This window comes from Bufo bufo, chromosome 2 (assembly GCF_905171765.1).
Source record: "Bufo bufo chromosome 2, aBufBuf1.1, whole genome shotgun sequence".
Lineage (NCBI taxonomy): Eukaryota > Metazoa > Chordata > Amphibia > Anura > Bufonidae > Bufo > Bufo bufo.
The window spans coordinates 249553796-249570806 of record NC_053390.1 but is presented as its reverse complement, the minus strand read 5'-3'; the positions used below and the strand labels follow the sequence as shown (position 1 = coordinate 249570806).

Below are 17011 nucleotides of genomic sequence, written 5' to 3'. Positions count from 1 at the left end.
ACCTATATATATTTTTTTATCTTTTCAGGTGAGTCGTGGCCAAGAGCATCCTCTTACTCTGGACTGGGATCGAGTTCGGGTCTTTGACAGAGAAATAGCTCAGATGTTCTTAAACCTTACAAAGACAAGCAGGGAGGCAACGGTAACAATGCATTACTTCTGTTGGGACATGAACACTGGTCAGACTGCTGACTTCATCATTCCCATAGACTTGAATAGAGCAACCACGTGCATGCCCATCCACTGCTACAGTCCAGCACATCTGCAGTGCAGTAAGGAGGAAAGGGGAATGTTCTAGTGGTCAGCATATTTATTACCTATCTTATGGATAAGTGAGAAAAACCCTTTAAAGCTGGGGATTTTGCTTTTGTGCATTTTTTAGGAATAAAAATACCTGGATAGAAACCTGCAAATGTCATATTATATTACTTTGTCGAGTGTAGATTACATTCAGTGACAATGCTTTTGGCTTGCGTTGGTTCTCTTCCTTCATCTTTCCATGGCATTTTCACAGTCAGAATAGTGTAGCACATTGCAGTATAGCATCCAGTAAAAAAACAGAAACATGATAATCCCATTATAAGTAATTGGGGCCAAAAATGGATCCTTCAAAGTTTGTTTGCTGAAACTAGAATACCAGGGTACAAATTTGAAATATACAGTATACTCTATTCCAGTCATGCTAGTTGTTAGGGAAAAGCAGGTATAAATATAGATATGAACATCCTGAATGTCTCATCCAAGCAAGCATCTTTTCTATGACATATACACGTCTGTACACAGGAGTGGGGGGGATTGCCTTCTTCTAATAGTTATGAATGTTTATTAGGTATGTAGTATGCTTTCAGCTGCATTTAGCTAAACCAATCTTCAGTGCAATACTAAGCTAATTTATTTAATTCTTCTGAGGCTTATTTTTTTAATCAGATGTTTTTTTAATTGCAGGTAGAATCTGTCAGCAAAAAGGAGAAGGCCAAGCAGAGACCTCAGGCATTAAACACGGTGGAAATGTTGAGAGTGGCCAGTTCAGCTTTAGGTATGTTGACTATATTAACCCCTTCACGCAACATCACGTACATGTACGTGGGGGAATGTGGTGCCTCACCGCATCCCCACGTGCATGTACGTGATCGGCTTTCACTGTCAGCGCAGGGAGCGAAGCGCTGAAGCTTCAGTGAAGCCGGCGTGCTGGGGTTGCTAGGCAACCAGAGAAGCCGGCAGGCACTGTATAGGCGCTCTGACCCGCCCGCGATCGCTGTGATTGGTCCATTACTGCAGAGGGACCAATCGCAGCGCATCGGGGCAGGTAAGGGGGGGTTAGGGAGGGACTATGTGCTTCTCCTTCTCTGATCGCCCCAATTCCTGTCAGGGAAGCGATCAGAGAAGGAGATAGTGTGAAAATCTTCCCGACCTATGACGAGTATACTCGTCATGGCGCACTGCTACTTAGCGCGCCATGATGAGTATACACGTCATGGCATTTAACTGTCACCATGTCTGCAGACATGGTGACAGCGCTGAGATCCCGGCTGTCACACATGCCGCAAATATTCATTGCGCGTGCGAGGAAATCACATGATCGGTGGCCATAGCGACCAACTAACAACAAACATGGGTAGCGGATATGTAACGTGATATATTAGATTATCACCAGTATTATATAACTGAAAGCCTACGGGCGTTCAATGGGGAGGCGCTAAGGCATTGATTATATATATTACTAATCATGATAATAATTTGATGTTATTGATTAATGATCATGCACAACATTTGTAATTTGCTCTTTATATATCTGGTTGAAGCACTGTTATCACTGCTTGACAAAGGCTCCATTGAGGTGAGCTGAAACGTTGTGCTTGGTGTAATAAAGGATCCACTTTTCTTCATCTAAGGCCTCTTTCACATGAATGTGTGCGCTCCGTAGCCGTATTGGGGACCGCATTTGCTTAGCCGCAAAACACAGGCGCCGTTACATGGGCATTCTGCATTACAGATGCGGACCCATTCACTTGAATAGGTCCGCAAATCCGGAGATGCGGAATGGTACGGAACGGAAGCACTACGGAGTGCTTCCGTGGGGTTTCGTCCCATACTTCCGTTCCGCAAAAAGATAGAACATGTCCTATCTTTTTGCAGAGCGGGCGGATTGTGGACCCATTAAAGTGAATGGGTCCACGATCCGCTGCGGCTGCCCCACGGTTGGAATTCGTGCATTGCGGCCTGCAGCACGGCCACAGGGCGCACACGTTAGCGTGCAAGAGGCCTGAGTCCAGAGTGCTGCCTTGTGCTTTTCTATACTACAGTTTTTATATTAAATGTATTTATTTATTTGTTTTATTTAAAAAACAAAAATACTGCTGTTTTCACACTTAGGCTACTTTCACACTAGCGTTCGGGTTTCCGCTCGTGCGCTCCGTTTGAAGGGGCTCACGAGCGGCCCCGAACGCATCCGTCTGGCCCTAATGCATTCTCAGTGGAGGCGGATCCACTGAGAATGCATCCGCCTGCCAGCGCTCAGCCTCCGCTCCGCTCAGTGAGCGGACACCTGAACGCTGCTTGCAGCGTTCGGGTGTCCGCCTGGCCGTGCGGAGGCGAGCGGATCCGTCCAGACTTATAACGGAAGTCAATGGGGACGGATCCGCTTGAAGATGACACTATATGGCTCAATCTTCAAGCGGATCCGTTCCCCATTGACTTTCAATGTAAAGTCTGAACGGATCCGCTCAGGCTACTTTCAGACTTAGAAAATTTTCTAAGTAATAATGCAGACGGATCCGTTCTGAACGGATGCAAACGTCTGCATTATCGGAGCGGATCCGTCTGATGAAACATCAGACGGATCCTCTCCGAACGCTAGTGTGAAAGTAGCCTAACCTCTAGGCCTTATCAAGACTTCCAATTTAAAGAGATACTTTACAGCAGCCACATGGACCATAGACACAATAGACTGGAGGGGACATTTTTGACTTTTATGGGATAGTTTTCTAGTCATACTTCATGGCATAAAAAAAACGGAATAAAAAAAAAAATCACCAGTAATTCGAGATTTTTTATTTTTTATCCTAAAACCGTGATTTAAACAAAAGGTCATTTCCTGATGACACATTCCCATAAAGTAATTTCCTAGTACAAAGTAAAGTCATTCATCCCTTAGATGACTGAACCAATTCTTTGCACATGAATTAAAGGGGTTGTCTGGGTTCAGCTCACAATTTCACCCAGGCAGCCACCATAATATTGTTGTTGTTTAATATCTTTATCAGCGAAATTGCAGAAGGCCTCAATGGTAGGGTGTGTCTTTTTGCTGATGACACAAAGATTTGTAACAGGGTTGATGTTCCTGGAGGAATACACCAAATGGAAAAGGACTTAGGAAAACTAGAGGAATGGTCAAAAATCTGCCAACTAAAATTTAATGTTGATAAGTGCAAGATAATGCACCTGGGACGTAAAAACCCAAGAGCAGAATATAAAATCACAGTCCTAACCTCAGTATCTGAGGAAAGGGATTTAGGGATCATTATTTCAGAAGACTTAAAGGTAGGCAGACAATGTCACAGAGCAGCAGGAAATGCTAGCAGAATGCTTGGGTGTATAGCAAGAGGAATTACCAGTAGAAAGAGGGAGGTGCTCATGCCGCTCTACAGAGCACTAGTGAGACCTCATTTGGAGTATTGTGCGCAGTACTGGAGACCATATCTCCAGAAGGATATTGATACTTTGGAGAGAGTTCAGAGAAGAGCTACTAAACTGGTACATGGATTGCAGGATAAAACTTACCAGGAAAGATTATAGGAGCTTAACATGTATAGCTTGGAAGAAAGACGAGACAGAGGGGATATGATAGAAACTTTTAAATACATAAAGGGAATCAACAAGGTAAAAGAGGAGAGAATATTTAAAAGAAGAAAAACTGCTACAAGAGGACATAGTTTTAAATTAGAGGGGCAAAGGTTTAAAAGTAATATCAGGAAGTATTACTTTACTGAGAGAGTAGTGAATGCATGGAATAGCCTTCCTGCAGAAGTGGCAGCTGCAAATACAGTGGAGGAGTTTAAGCATGCATGGGATAGGCATAAGGACATCCTTCATATAAGATAAAGCCAGGGGCTATCCATAGTATTTAGTATATTGGGCAGACTAGATGGGCCAAATGGTTCTTATCTGCCGACACATTCTATGTTTCTATGTTTTGACACTTTCTATAATATGAGCATCGGAACATTTCATGCTCCGATGCTCTCCCTTGCCCTGCTTTTTTTGTTTATAATAACACTGCTGGGGGGAGGCTTCTGCCCAACAGTGTATTCGGTGACATTACCAACTCTGATGGGTGAGCTTTAGCGCCGGCCTAGCCGTTTTACCGGCTAGGGCAACGCTAAAGCCCCCCCATAAGAGCCGGAGACATCACTGGGCTCACTGTTGAGTGGAAGCTTCTGCCTAGCAGTCCTTATGGAGAGCCCGATACATCACCGAAACTCCATAAAATGCCTTTGCCCTGCAAAGGAGAGCATCAGAAAATGTGCCTGGATGAAAATGTGGGTATGTCCGGGTAAAGCTGTGAACCTGGGCAACCCCTTTAAAAGATAGAATAGAGATGTGAGATTTTGGAACACTACTGAGATATTGCTGCAGCAACATGATCTTGTAACATTCAACATTGGTATGTTAATTGTCTAATCTATGTGATATGTATCATTGTCTGTCGTTTCATTTCAGGAATGGGCCCTCAACATACAATGCAGATTGCAGAGCGATTATACACTCAAGGCTACATCAGCTATCCTCGCACAGAGACCACACACTATCCTGAGAACTTTGATCTGAAAGGGACCCTAAGGCAGCAGGCCAACAATCCATTCTGGGGTGATTCGGTGAGCAGAACAAAATATATTGGCTTTTCTTAATTGTTCACCTAGCAGGGCTCCAGACTGAAAAAAAATATCAAGGAGCCAGTGGCTCCTAACCTGAAAAATTTAGGAGCCAAATTTAAATTTTTACTCGCCAAATTTAAAATACATATAATTACGGTATAATAAAAAAATATTTTAAAAAAAAACACGTCTTACCTACGGTTGTCACGATACCAAAATTTTAACTCGATTTCGATACCATAAAAAAATATTGCTATACTCGATACCCTGTGAAAAAAATAAAAACACCAAAAAAGCTGCTTGCATTCCACATTTTATGGAACGTCTGGACCATAATAGAACAGTCCTAACCTAAATTTTGTTTGGGTACAAGGCGACAAAAAAATGGCAAATTGCACGTTTTTTTTTTTTTTTCACCGCATAGGAGATATTTTTTAATATTTTAATAGTTCGCACTTTTTCGGGCATGGCTATATGTTAATTTTTTATTGTTTATATATTTTATATGTAAAATTGGGCAAGGGGTGATTTAAACTTAAAGGGACACTGACAGGCCTTCTGAGCATAGTTAGCTCTTTATATGCCCCCCTAGGTCTTATAATAAGTTCCCAATTCATATAAGTATTATCCCTGTGCGCATTATAAAACGTTAAAAATAATCTTTATAATCACCTCTCCTTTCTGCCCAAGGGGCGTTCTTTGCGGCGCATTTGTGCCCAGCCGCGTCCCAACTGCCGGGTCCTTAGACACGCCCATCTCATTAGTATTCACTTCGCTGGGCGGTATTTCTCAGTCCCCGACATTCGGAGATCATGCGCATGCGCCCGGCACCCTCGCTCGCCGGGATCACATTGCGCCAAGTGAATACTAATGAGATGGGCGTGTCTAAGGACCCGGCAGTTGGGATGCGGCTGGGCACAAATGCGCCACAAAGAACGCCCCTTGGGCAGAAAGGAGAGGTGATTATAAAGATTATTTTTAACGTTTTATAATGCGCACAGGGATAATACTTATATGAATTGGGAACTTATTATAAGACCTAGGGGGGCATATAAAGAGCTAATTATGCTCAGAAGGCCTGTCAGTATCCCTTTAATATTATGGTGTTTGTTTATTTTAACCTTTTTTTTTTTTTACTTTTTATTTAATAACTATTTCCCCCCTTAGGGGCTAGAACCTGGGATCTTTTCATCCCTTGATCTATGAATAGGACCTCACACTCTCCCTGCTGCTCTGTGCTTTGTGCACACAGCAGCAGGGAGCCGACTATGGCAGCCAGGGCTTTAATAGCGTCCTGGCTGCGATGGTAACCGATCGGAGCCCCAGGCTTACACTGCTGGGACTCTGATCGGAACTGCCACCAATGATAATAATACTTGGGAAGGGGGGGGGGGGGGGTTGGGGGCACACTGTGCCACCAATGAATATACAGGGAGTGCAGAATTATTAGGCAAATGAGTATTTTGACCACATCATCCTCTTTATGCATGTTGTCTTACTCCAAGCTGTATAGGCTCGAAAGCCTACTACCAATTAAGCATATTAGGTGATGTGCATCACTGTAATGAGAAGCGGTGTGGTCTAATGACATCAACACCCTATATCAGGTGTGCATAATTATTAGGCAACTTCCTTTCCTTTGGCAAAATGGGTTAAAAGAAGCACTTGACAGGCTCAGAAAAGTCAAAAATAGTGAGATATCTTGCAGAGTGATGCAGCACTCTTGAAATTGCATAGCTTCTGAAGCGTGATCATCGAACAATCAAGCGTTTCATTCAAAATAGTCAACAGGGTCGCAAGAAGCGTGTGGAAAAACCAAGGCGCAAAATAACTACCCATGAACTGAGAAAAGTCAAGCGTGCAGCTGCCAAGATGCCACTTGCCACTAGTTTGGCCATATTTCAGAGCTGCAACATCACTGGAGTGCCCAAAAGCACAAGGTGTGCAATACTCAGAGACATGGCCAAGGTAAGAAAGGCTGAAAGACGACCACCATTGAACAAGACACACAAGCTGAAACGTCAAGACTGGGCCAAGAAATATCTCAAGACTGATTTTTCTAAGGTTTTATGGACTGATGAAATGAGAGTGAGTCTTGATGGGCCAGATGGATGGGCCCGTGGCTGGATTGGTAAAGGGCAGAGAGCTCCAGTCCAACTCAGACGCCAGCAAGGTGGAGGTGGAGTACTGGTTTGGGCTGGTATCATCAAAGATGAGCTTGTGGGGCCTTTTCGGGTTGAGGATGGAGTCAAGCTCAACTCCCAGTCCTACTGACAGTTTCTGGAAGACACCTTCTTCAAGCAGTGGTACAGGAAGAAGTCTGCATCCTTCAAGAAAAACATGATTTTCATGCAGGACAATGCTCCATCACACGCGTCCAAGTACTCCACAGCGTGGCTGGCAAGAAAGGGTATAAAAGAAGAAAATCTAATGACATGGCCTCCTTGTTCACCTGATCTGAACCCCATTGAGAACCTGTGGTCCATCATCAAATGTGAGATTTACAAGGAGGGAAAACAGTACACCTCTCTGAACAGTGTCTGGGAGGCTGTGGTTGCTGCTGCACGCAATGTTGATGGTGAACAGATCAAAACACTGACAGAATCCATGGATGGCAGGCTTTTGAGTGTCCTTGCAAAGAAAGGTGGCTATATTGGTCACTGATTTGTTTTTGTTTTGTTTTTGAATGTCAGAAATGTATATTTGTGAATGTTGAGATATTATATTGGTTTCACTGGTAAAAATAAATAATTGAAATGGGTATATATTTGTTTTTTGTTAAGTTGCCTAATAATTATGCACAGTAATAGCCACCTGCACACACAGATATCCCCCTAAAATAGCTAAAACTAAAAACAAACTAAAAACTACTTCCAAAAATATTCAGCTTTGATATTAATGAGTTTTTTGGGTTCATTGAGAACATGGTTGTTGTTCAATAATAAAATTAATCCTCAAAAATACAACTTGCCTAATAACTCTGCACTCCCTGTAGTTTATGCTTAATACAAATGCAGGCTGCGCTGCGGGTGCCGGCCATATCCCATATCCGGCACCCAGCCTCTATGACTGTGCGCTGCGATCCGCCGCCATTAACCCCTCAGATGCCGCACCTGAGGGGTTAATAGCAGCGCATCGCAGCGCGCAGTCATAGAGGCTGGTGCCAGGTATAGGATATGGCCAGCACCCGCAGCCTGCGTTTGTATTAAGCATAAACGATATTCATTGGTGGCGCAGTGGCCACAGCCCCTCCCCTCCTCCTCGCTTCTATCAGCCCATTGTTGGCAGCGGTGCAGGGGGGAGGGACTGCCTCCTTCTCCCCTGTGCCGTTGAGAAAAACATGGCACGCGCTGACAGCAGCGCGTGCCATGTCAGTTATTCATGTGGGAGAGGCAGAGCAGCAGCGGGTCTAGGTGCAAATGGCGACAAGACTAAAAAGACTAAAAAGTCTTGTCGCCATTTAGCAATTTTAAGTCGCATTAGCAACCATTTTGGTCGCCATCTGGAGCCCTGCCTAGTATTTTATTGTGTTCAAAGCCAGTTATTATCTGTACAATCTGGAGAATTGTATTAGGTTTCTATTGCCGGTGAACCACATGCAGTCATATCATCACCATGCACAATACTAGGTGTCAGCTGAAGTTGTGTAAAGGTGGATTAAGATGGGCAGATGATCAGGCAGATTTTCGGGAACGAACGTTCCTGCCAACACTCATTCCTAACAGTCTGCCTGTCTAAAGGTGCAGCCAATCACCCGATGAACAAGCGAAACGCTCATTCATCAGGTGAAACTGTTGTTCGTGCAGACACATAAATCATCTTTTCTGGACAGCAGATTGTGCGATCTGCTGCCCAGAAGCAATGCAGATGTATGAGGATGAGCGATCACAATAGCAATCACATGTTCTCATACTGTGGAGGTGTTCACTGCATGTAAATGCATAATTAAAACGAAGGTTGCAGCAGCATCTCCAATAATCTTCTTTATTTCTGGTACTTCAACGCATATGTACAAACAAACAATGCTACGGTTCGGCTGCACTCAGCCTTTGTCAAGCATGTAAATGCAGTGCTTCACCTTCTCTTAACAAGCAGCCTACTATCGGGAAGGAGCACTTCCTTCCCAACAATCTGCTGCTCATCATCCCGTCTAAATCCACCTTAAAGCACTTGATAAACTGAAAGAGAATGTGGGCTGATTCGTAGCTCCCCCAGTGATATCTTAAAGGGAAAGTGTAATCAGAAAATGATGTGTGAAGTCCGTTTGTCCGTTCTGCAAGCAGACAAGAATAGCCAGTTCTATTGATGGGAGTGAGAAAATTGTGGAATGCATACTGAAGGTATCCATATTTTGCAGATCCATGGTGTGCAAACCCCAATATGGATACGGTCCCGTGCATGAGCCCTTAAAGTGGTTATCCGATTTCTGAAACATTCGCCCCATGTGCCGGGCCCCTCACAGGTAATATACTTACCCTGCTCCTGGCGACACTCCTGGTCCCCGCACCGCCGCTGCTGCTTCTCCCTGCAAACGGTTGAAAACATCAGGTGTTGATGGGGGGGGGGGGGGATAGCCAATAGCAGGCGGGGACGGAAACGAGCCTCCCTAGCACATCACCTGCGATACGAGGGAGGCTCGTCCCTGTCCCCATCTGCCATTAGCTGCTGCCCCCCCGACACTGGATGTTTTTATCCATGTGCAGGGAGAAGCAGCAGCTGCAGTGTGGGAACCAGGAGCGGCGCGGGGAGTGGGGTAAGTATATTACCTGTGAGGGGCCCGGTACATGGGAGGGGATGTTTCAGAAAACGGATAACCCCTTTAAGGGTCCTTTCCATGTGCCAAGAAACCACCAGATAATGGCTAACAAGCATAGCGATTATCGGCTGATTACCCGTTGAACAAGCAAAATACTCGTTCTTTTTTTTTTATTCTTTATTTCTATCTTGCAAAAATAACAAAATTATTGCATGTTGAATCACATACAGTAGAAAATAATAGTCGAACCAAGCCGACTGACATCGTGGAACATAACAAAATACTCGTTCATAGAGTAACATGCTTGTTTGTGTAGGGACCTAAATCGTCGTTTACTGGCAGCAGATCGTGTTTGTAACAGAAGTCATCTGTCTGTTGGAATATTATGGATTTTGGGGTACTTTTTAATGCGTATAAAAAAAATGTGGTTTTACTGTCTGGAGATTATTAGGTTACCTACAGTGTCTAACCTGATTATCTCCCAGGCAGAGGGGAGACATTGTGTGGGACTGTCCCGGATTGTGTGATTATTTCCATTGGTCTGTGTGTTTGTAACGCAGTTCCCCATTAGGTCCACGGGGGGGTCCCCTTCCATGGAGACTGGTATAATAAGGCCAAGGGTGGCACCAATAAATGTTGTTCTTACCCTCAACTTGCAGCCTCGTCTCGTGTTGTAGGGAACAGCTATATCATTACTAGCTCTTGTAAGAGCTGCACAGCTACTGGAAATCGCAACTCGGCTTGGAAGTCTCGGGAGCAGCTCTACAGCGCCACGCTGACCAGGGAAGAGGGACGTCGCCAACGGTTGATACCGTTACATTTGGTGGCAAGCAGTGGGATGGTCCTTCTACCCCAGGAGGGGTGCAGGTCGAATGGAAAGCCGATATGAGCAGCTAAAAAGGACGACCCTTAAGGATCTACTGGAAAGCCGTGGAGGGAGTGCCAGCAACCGACCTAAGAGGGCGCTGATTGCGGAGATACAGCAGCTAGATTGGAATTCTGCCATGGCTGAAACCCCTACCCCATGTGGAGACAAAACGGCTCGCATAGTGAGGGAGCGGTTGGCGATCTATGGGCCAAACCCCTGTGAGGAACGGATAGCAAAGATTTTTACCCAGGTAGCAGCGGAAGCTTGAGAAAAGAGGGAATACGAGCTGCAACTAATTATTGCCCAGCGACCTCCAGAGCTACCCCCAGTCACCCTTACTCCAGCCATCGCAGAAAAGAGGAAGGTGCCATTTGCTGCATTTAAACAGTTCAGGGAGGCAGAGGGGGAGATCGACAGTTATTTGGCGGACTTTGAAAGGCAGTGTGTACTTCACCAGGTACCCCCAGAGGAATGGGTTACCAGTCTATCTGGCCAGCTATCCGGGAGAGCAGCGGAAGCCTTTCGAGCCATCCCAGAGGACGAAGTAAAACAATACCACCTTGTCAAAGACACCTTACTTAAACGGTATGCCCTAACTCCTGAGGCATACAGGTGGAAATTCCGAGATACCAAAAAACGGGGATGTGACACCCACATGGAATGGGCTAACAAATTGCACTGCATCGCTACCCATTTGATTAATGGATGCCAGGCCGTATCTGCCGAGGAGGTGCTACAACTTTTTCTCTTGGAGCATTTCTTCGATAATCTACAGCCGGACTTAAGCAACTGGGTAAGAGACCGACGTCCCCACACTCTCACAGGAGCAGCCTGCCTGGCCGATGAGTATGCGGATTCTAGGCGACTGGACCCAGCGTTATCCTGACCTAATCCTCGAGCCGATGCCCGGGTCCCCATTGTATCCAGACCCTCTCCACGACCGGAGTTTAGGGACTCTGTTTCGCCCGGCCCCCCTCGATTTGCTGGTCCTTCTAGGAATAGTTCAGTGTATTCCAAGGTGAAATGTTACCAATGCCATGAACCAGGACACCTAGTGGCCAATTGCCCTTTTGACCCCCCCCCCCACCCCCACCCGATCTTCCTGGAACAATTCACCCCCTGTGTAAACCCCTGCTGCATCCCATACCCCGGCACATGGACACTCACCCTGAGGAATATCTGGGGGTATTGTATGAGGTCAATCCCATTCAGGCTGATTCCGGGGATAATATACAGCAGCACCGACAAGAGGTCAAACTCGACGGACAGGTCACCCAAGGATTACGGGACACTGGGGCTACCATTACACTGGTACAGGGGCACTTGGTTCCAGCCCATAAGCGTACGGGCCAAACCGTAGCTGTTCGAGTGGCTGGAGGAGCAGTATTTCGCCTGCCTACTGCCCGCATTCACCTAGACTGGGGAGCCGGATCCGGTGTTGTAAAAGTTGGCATAATTGATACCTTACCTGCAGAAGTCCTTCTGGGCAACGATTTTGGCCCCCTCACTTCTGCCTACGTTCCCACCTCTACAGCAGCTGCCCACCCCGTGACGACCAGGGCCCAAGCTAGAACGGAACGGACCAGTTCACCAGCTCCGGAGACCCAGGTAAGACACCCCCTGACTGACTAATCCCCAGATCTTGATAGCTTGGGACTAGTGTGGAGCGAACTTGTGTTTTAAGTTCGGCGTCTAAAGTTCGGGTTAGAGTTATCGAAGCATCCCGTTATGGATTCCGCTACCATGGACCATAACGGAATTTAGAATCCATAACGGGATACTTCGATAACCTGAACTCGAACTTTAGACGCCGAACTTAAAACACAAGTTCGTTCAACACTACTTGTGACCACCCTGAGGAGTTTGGGAGGGAGACTAGAGCGGATCCCTCCCTCCAGAAATATAGGGAAAAGGTGGGAACAGGAGCTGGGGGGGTTGAACAACGAAGTTTTTATGTGGGACGCTAATAAGTTATACCGGGTCACTGAACAAGCAGGACAGAACCCCTACCAAAAGCGCCAGTTAGTAGTCCCCAGCAAGTATCGAAGGGAAATCCTTAAGATCGGGCACGACATTCCCTTTGCCGGGCACTTAGGAGTAACCCGTACATTACACCGGGTAACCCAGACCTTCTTTTGGCCTGGTGTACACGCAGATGTACGGACTTACTGCCGAACCTGCGATGTACCAGCGAGTGGAGAAACGGGAGGAATCACCCCAAGGCTCACTTGGTATCCCTGCCAATTATTGAAGAACCCTTCAGCAGGATAGCCATTGAGCTTGTGGGACCCCTCACCAACCCTAGTCCATCCGGTAAGAAGTACATACTTACCGTGGTGGACTATGCTACTCGCTATCCAGAGGCAGTTGCTCTGTCAAACATTCAGGCAGACACTAGCTACCGCTCTGGTACAGATTTTCTCCTTAGTCGGGTTTCCCAAGGAAATCCTCTCGGACAGAGGCACACAATTTACTGCAGAACTGACACAACAGCTGTGGAAGGTCTGACGTATTAAACGCTACTTAGTTCACCCTACCATCCCCAGACTAACGGCCTCTGTGAGCGCTTCAATGGAACCTTGAAGCAAATGCTCACAACTTTCACCAGCGAATACAGAGACTGGGAGCGATTTCTACCGCACCTCCTATTTGCCTATAGAGGTACCGCAGGAATCAACTGGGTTCTCCCCCTTCGAGCTTCTATATGGGAGAAAGGTGCGAGGGCCCCTTGATCTCATTAGGGAGCACTGGGAGGGGGAAACGGAGAATGAAGGGACCCCAATCTTATCATACGTACTGGAGCTTCGGGACCGCATGGAGCAGCTGGCACGGGCAATCAAAGACAACCTCCAGGCAGCCCAAGGGCAACAGAAGGTGTGGTATGCAGGGACCCTATAAGGTGATAGAGAAGCTGTGCGATACAACTTATGTCATCGCCAGTTGTAAGGATGAGAGGCTAAAAAGTGCCTTTCATATTAATATGTTGAAAGAATACTTAGAGAGACCGGACAATGTGTCGGCGGTATGTAGCCCTGACAACCTACTCTTACCTGACCTCTTAGAGAAGGGGTCACCGGCCGATTTCCTTAGCCAGGTTCAGTTAGGGGACAAACTCGCTCCCACTGAGAGGGAACAGTTGCACAACCTATTACAGGCTAAGAGCCTTACTTTCTCGCCCATATTCATTGGGGGACACAGAGACCATGGGTATAGCTATGTCCTCTAGGAGGCGTTAACACTAGTAAAAGCTGTTAGCTCCTCCCCTGGCAGCTATACCCCCTCCAGCCTGGAGAGAGAGCTTCAGTTTTTTCTAGTGTCAATAGGAGGCAAGACCTCCCTGCTCTGCAGGGATCTCCTGAAGATTTTTTATTTTAGTTTCTTTTTTTCCTTCCTTTTCAGATGGGAAAACAGTGGACGCCTCGCCTCCCTGTTCTCCCGGGGTCGAGTTGCGCCAGTGCCAGTCACCCGCACTGCTGCCTCCCCCACAGAAGACAAGGTGGACCAGGGCAGCCTCGCTCCCTGCATCCCGCCAGCCAAGGGGTCACCCGTCTAAGTCCCTTAATTCCAGCTTCCTGCCGCTACGGTGCCAGTGGCTGAAGGGGTGACCCTGCTGGACCAGAGGAAGGGTGAAAATGGCGACAGGGACGTAAAGAGGATGAAGAGAGGTGAGTACACGGGACTGAGGTGAGTATGTCGCCCCCTCCCTCCCTACCTGGTGGCAGTAAGGCACAGGTTAACTAGGCACAGGGCTTAGCCCAGCACCCTGTAGCCATTCCCTTCTTCCCCCTCTGCCAGGAAGCCGACACTCTTTCCGTTGCATGCAGGCACATAGGGGGTTAAAGGTCAGAATAACGCATGGCAGGCGTTTTTTCTATGGAGACCGGGGGGGATGCGCTCTGTGGAGGACGCTTGCTAGCGGACATCGCTCCCCGCTCCTCACTTCTGGCACTTACTGCATGACTAGAGATCCGGAGCGGAAGCCGAGCGTGCCGCTCCGAAAAGGGTTCATCATCGGCACCAGAATCGACTCGGCCGTGCAACCGCATGGTGTTCCGGCCGTCATGTTTTACTCACTACTCTGTAGACGGCACTTGCTACTTGACCAGAGATCCGGAGCGGGCGCCGCTCCGGAAGGGGGTTAACCGGCACCAGAATCAACTCGGCCGTGCAACCGCATGGGTTCCGGCCGCCATGTTTTTTTGCCAGGACGCGCCGGAGTCTGGACCTGGAGGTCACCTGCACAATTTCCTCCTTCCGCTAGTGCTTTCGCGGTACTTGGTCCCTCGGTCCGGCCGATGAGATAATCGGCTTGCGCAGGGGCTTTGGATTGCCCTTGTGGCTTGCTGGGCCGCACTTAGTCCCCCTGGATGGGGGGGGGTGCGCTCCGGCGCGAAAGCTTCGCGCCCTTCTTCCCCCTCCCCCAGAGACCTGCTAGCTCCGCCCCTTGTCATGAAGATGACCTTAACCATTTCTGGACGGCATCTGGGGAGGGATAGAGTTCTAAGGGGGCGTGGCACTCCCAGTGCAATGTTCCTCGTGGAAGAATTTAACCCTTTCCTGCCTGTTGTGCTTGAGACGTCATTGCCACTCAGAGACGCTCTTCTTTCACGGGGTCCGGCCTTACATCTGCATTTCAATGTCGGCATGGCTACTGAAACCTCCGTTCTGACGTGGAGAGGGTTTTCGACGGATGTCTTCCGCACTATGATTCAGGCCAGGACGCCTGCATCGCCCAGAGTCTTTTGTAGGACCTGGAGGTCCTTCCTGGGCTTCTGTGAACGCTTCGGTGAACGCCGGGATATCTCGCTCTTCATTGGGGGACACATGGTTGGTTTTCCACTTGTTTTTCTCTTTTGGTTGGCTTGCTTCTCCTACTGCTTCTCACAAACTGAAGCTCTCTCTCCAGGGGCTGGAGGGGGTATAGCTGCCAGGGGAGGAGCTAACAGCTATACCCACGGGACATAGCTATACCCACGGTTTCTGTGTCCCCCAATGAAGAGCGAGAAAGAGATTTTACTGGTAAGTTATACAAAAATCTCCTTTTTTCCCAAGAGCCTGGGTACACCACTCTCACGACTCCCCGAGTAGAAACCCCTGGACAAGCCCCACTAGGACACAGGGTGGGGTGTGGGAAACAGCGACCTGAGCATGCTAAGATTGAGGCTGTCGCTAATTGGCCCACACCTCGTACCAAGACCCAAGTACTGGCCTTCCTGGGTACAACCGGGTATTAGACGCTTCATACCAGACTATAGTGCCATTGCCAAACCCCTGACTGACCCGACCAAGAAAAATTCACACCAACAGGTCCTGTGGTCTCCGAACTGTGAAACTGCGTTCCAAGCCCTTAAGACTGCATTAGTTCATGTGCCCATCTTGGCTGCCCCAGTCCCTAATAAACGCTTTATTGTCCGTACAGATGCTTCAATGTTTGGACTGGGGGCAGTTCTGAGCCAGGTGGGAGAAGATGGAGGAGAGCACCCTGTCGCCTACCTTAGTAGAAAGCTTCTTCCCCGAGAGGTCAGCTACGCGGCGGTGGAGAAGGAGTGCTTAGCCCTGGTGTGGGCCTTAAAGAAATTGACTCCATATTTATATGGACACAGTTCCCACTTGTTACAGACCATAATCCGCTTGTGTGGCTAAGGGTACTTTCAGACTTGTGGCAGGACGGATCCGACAGGCTGTTCACCCTGTCGGATCCGTCCTTCCGCTATTTCGCCGTGCCGCCGCTCCGTCCCCATTGACTATAATGGGGACGGGGCAGAGCTCCGGCGCAGTTCGCGGTGAGAGGCTGCCGGACTAAAAAGTAGGACATGCAGGACTTTCAGTCCGGCGGCCTTTCACCGTGCACTGCCGTGCTGCGCCGGAGCTCCGCCCCCCTTCCACATTATAGTCAATGGGGACGGAGCGGCGGCACGGCAAAATAGGGTGAACAGCCTGTCGGATCCGTCCTGCCGCAGGTGTGAAAAGTACCCTAAACCGTGTTGCAGGGGACAATGGCCGGCTACTGAGATGGAGTCTGGCACTCCAACCCTACAACTTTACCATCCAGTACCGGCCCGGAAAACAGAATGGCAACGCGGATGGATTATCCCTCCAGACTGATCTCAACCCCGCATAACAGAGACGGACAGCCCCAAGTTGCCCTGAAAAGGGGTCAAACCGGGTCTGCCAGCGTGTTCCACTAAGAGGGAGCCATGTAACAGAAGCCCTCTGTTTGTCTGTTGGAATATTGTGGATTTTGGGGTACTTTTTAATGCATATAAAAAAAAAATGTGGTTTACTGTCTGGAGATGATTAGCTTACCTACAGTGTCTAACCTGATTATCTCCCAGTCAGGGGGAGACATTGTACGTCCTGTATGGGAGTCTTTATACACAATGTGGTTTTACTGTCTGGAGATGATTAGGTTACTACAGTGTCTAACCTGATTATCTCCCAGGAGGAGGGGAGACATTGTGTGGGACTGTCCCGGATTGTGTGATTATTTCCATTGGTCTGTGTGTTTGTAAC

General features: G+C 47.8%; 1 protein-coding gene across 1 annotated transcript in view; it reads left to right on the top strand.

Moving 5' to 3' along the window:
• Positions 1-17011, top strand: part of TOP3B (DNA topoisomerase III beta) — an 86871-nt gene that overhangs the window by 38146 nt on the left and 31714 nt on the right. Inside the window, exons 8-10 of the mRNA XM_040416354.1 lie at positions 29-142; positions 946-1036; positions 4720-4874. Of these exons, the coding sequence (XP_040272288.1) occupies positions 29-142; positions 946-1036; positions 4720-4874 (360 nt within the window). The remainder of the gene's footprint in view (positions 1-28; positions 143-945; positions 1037-4719; positions 4875-17011) is intronic.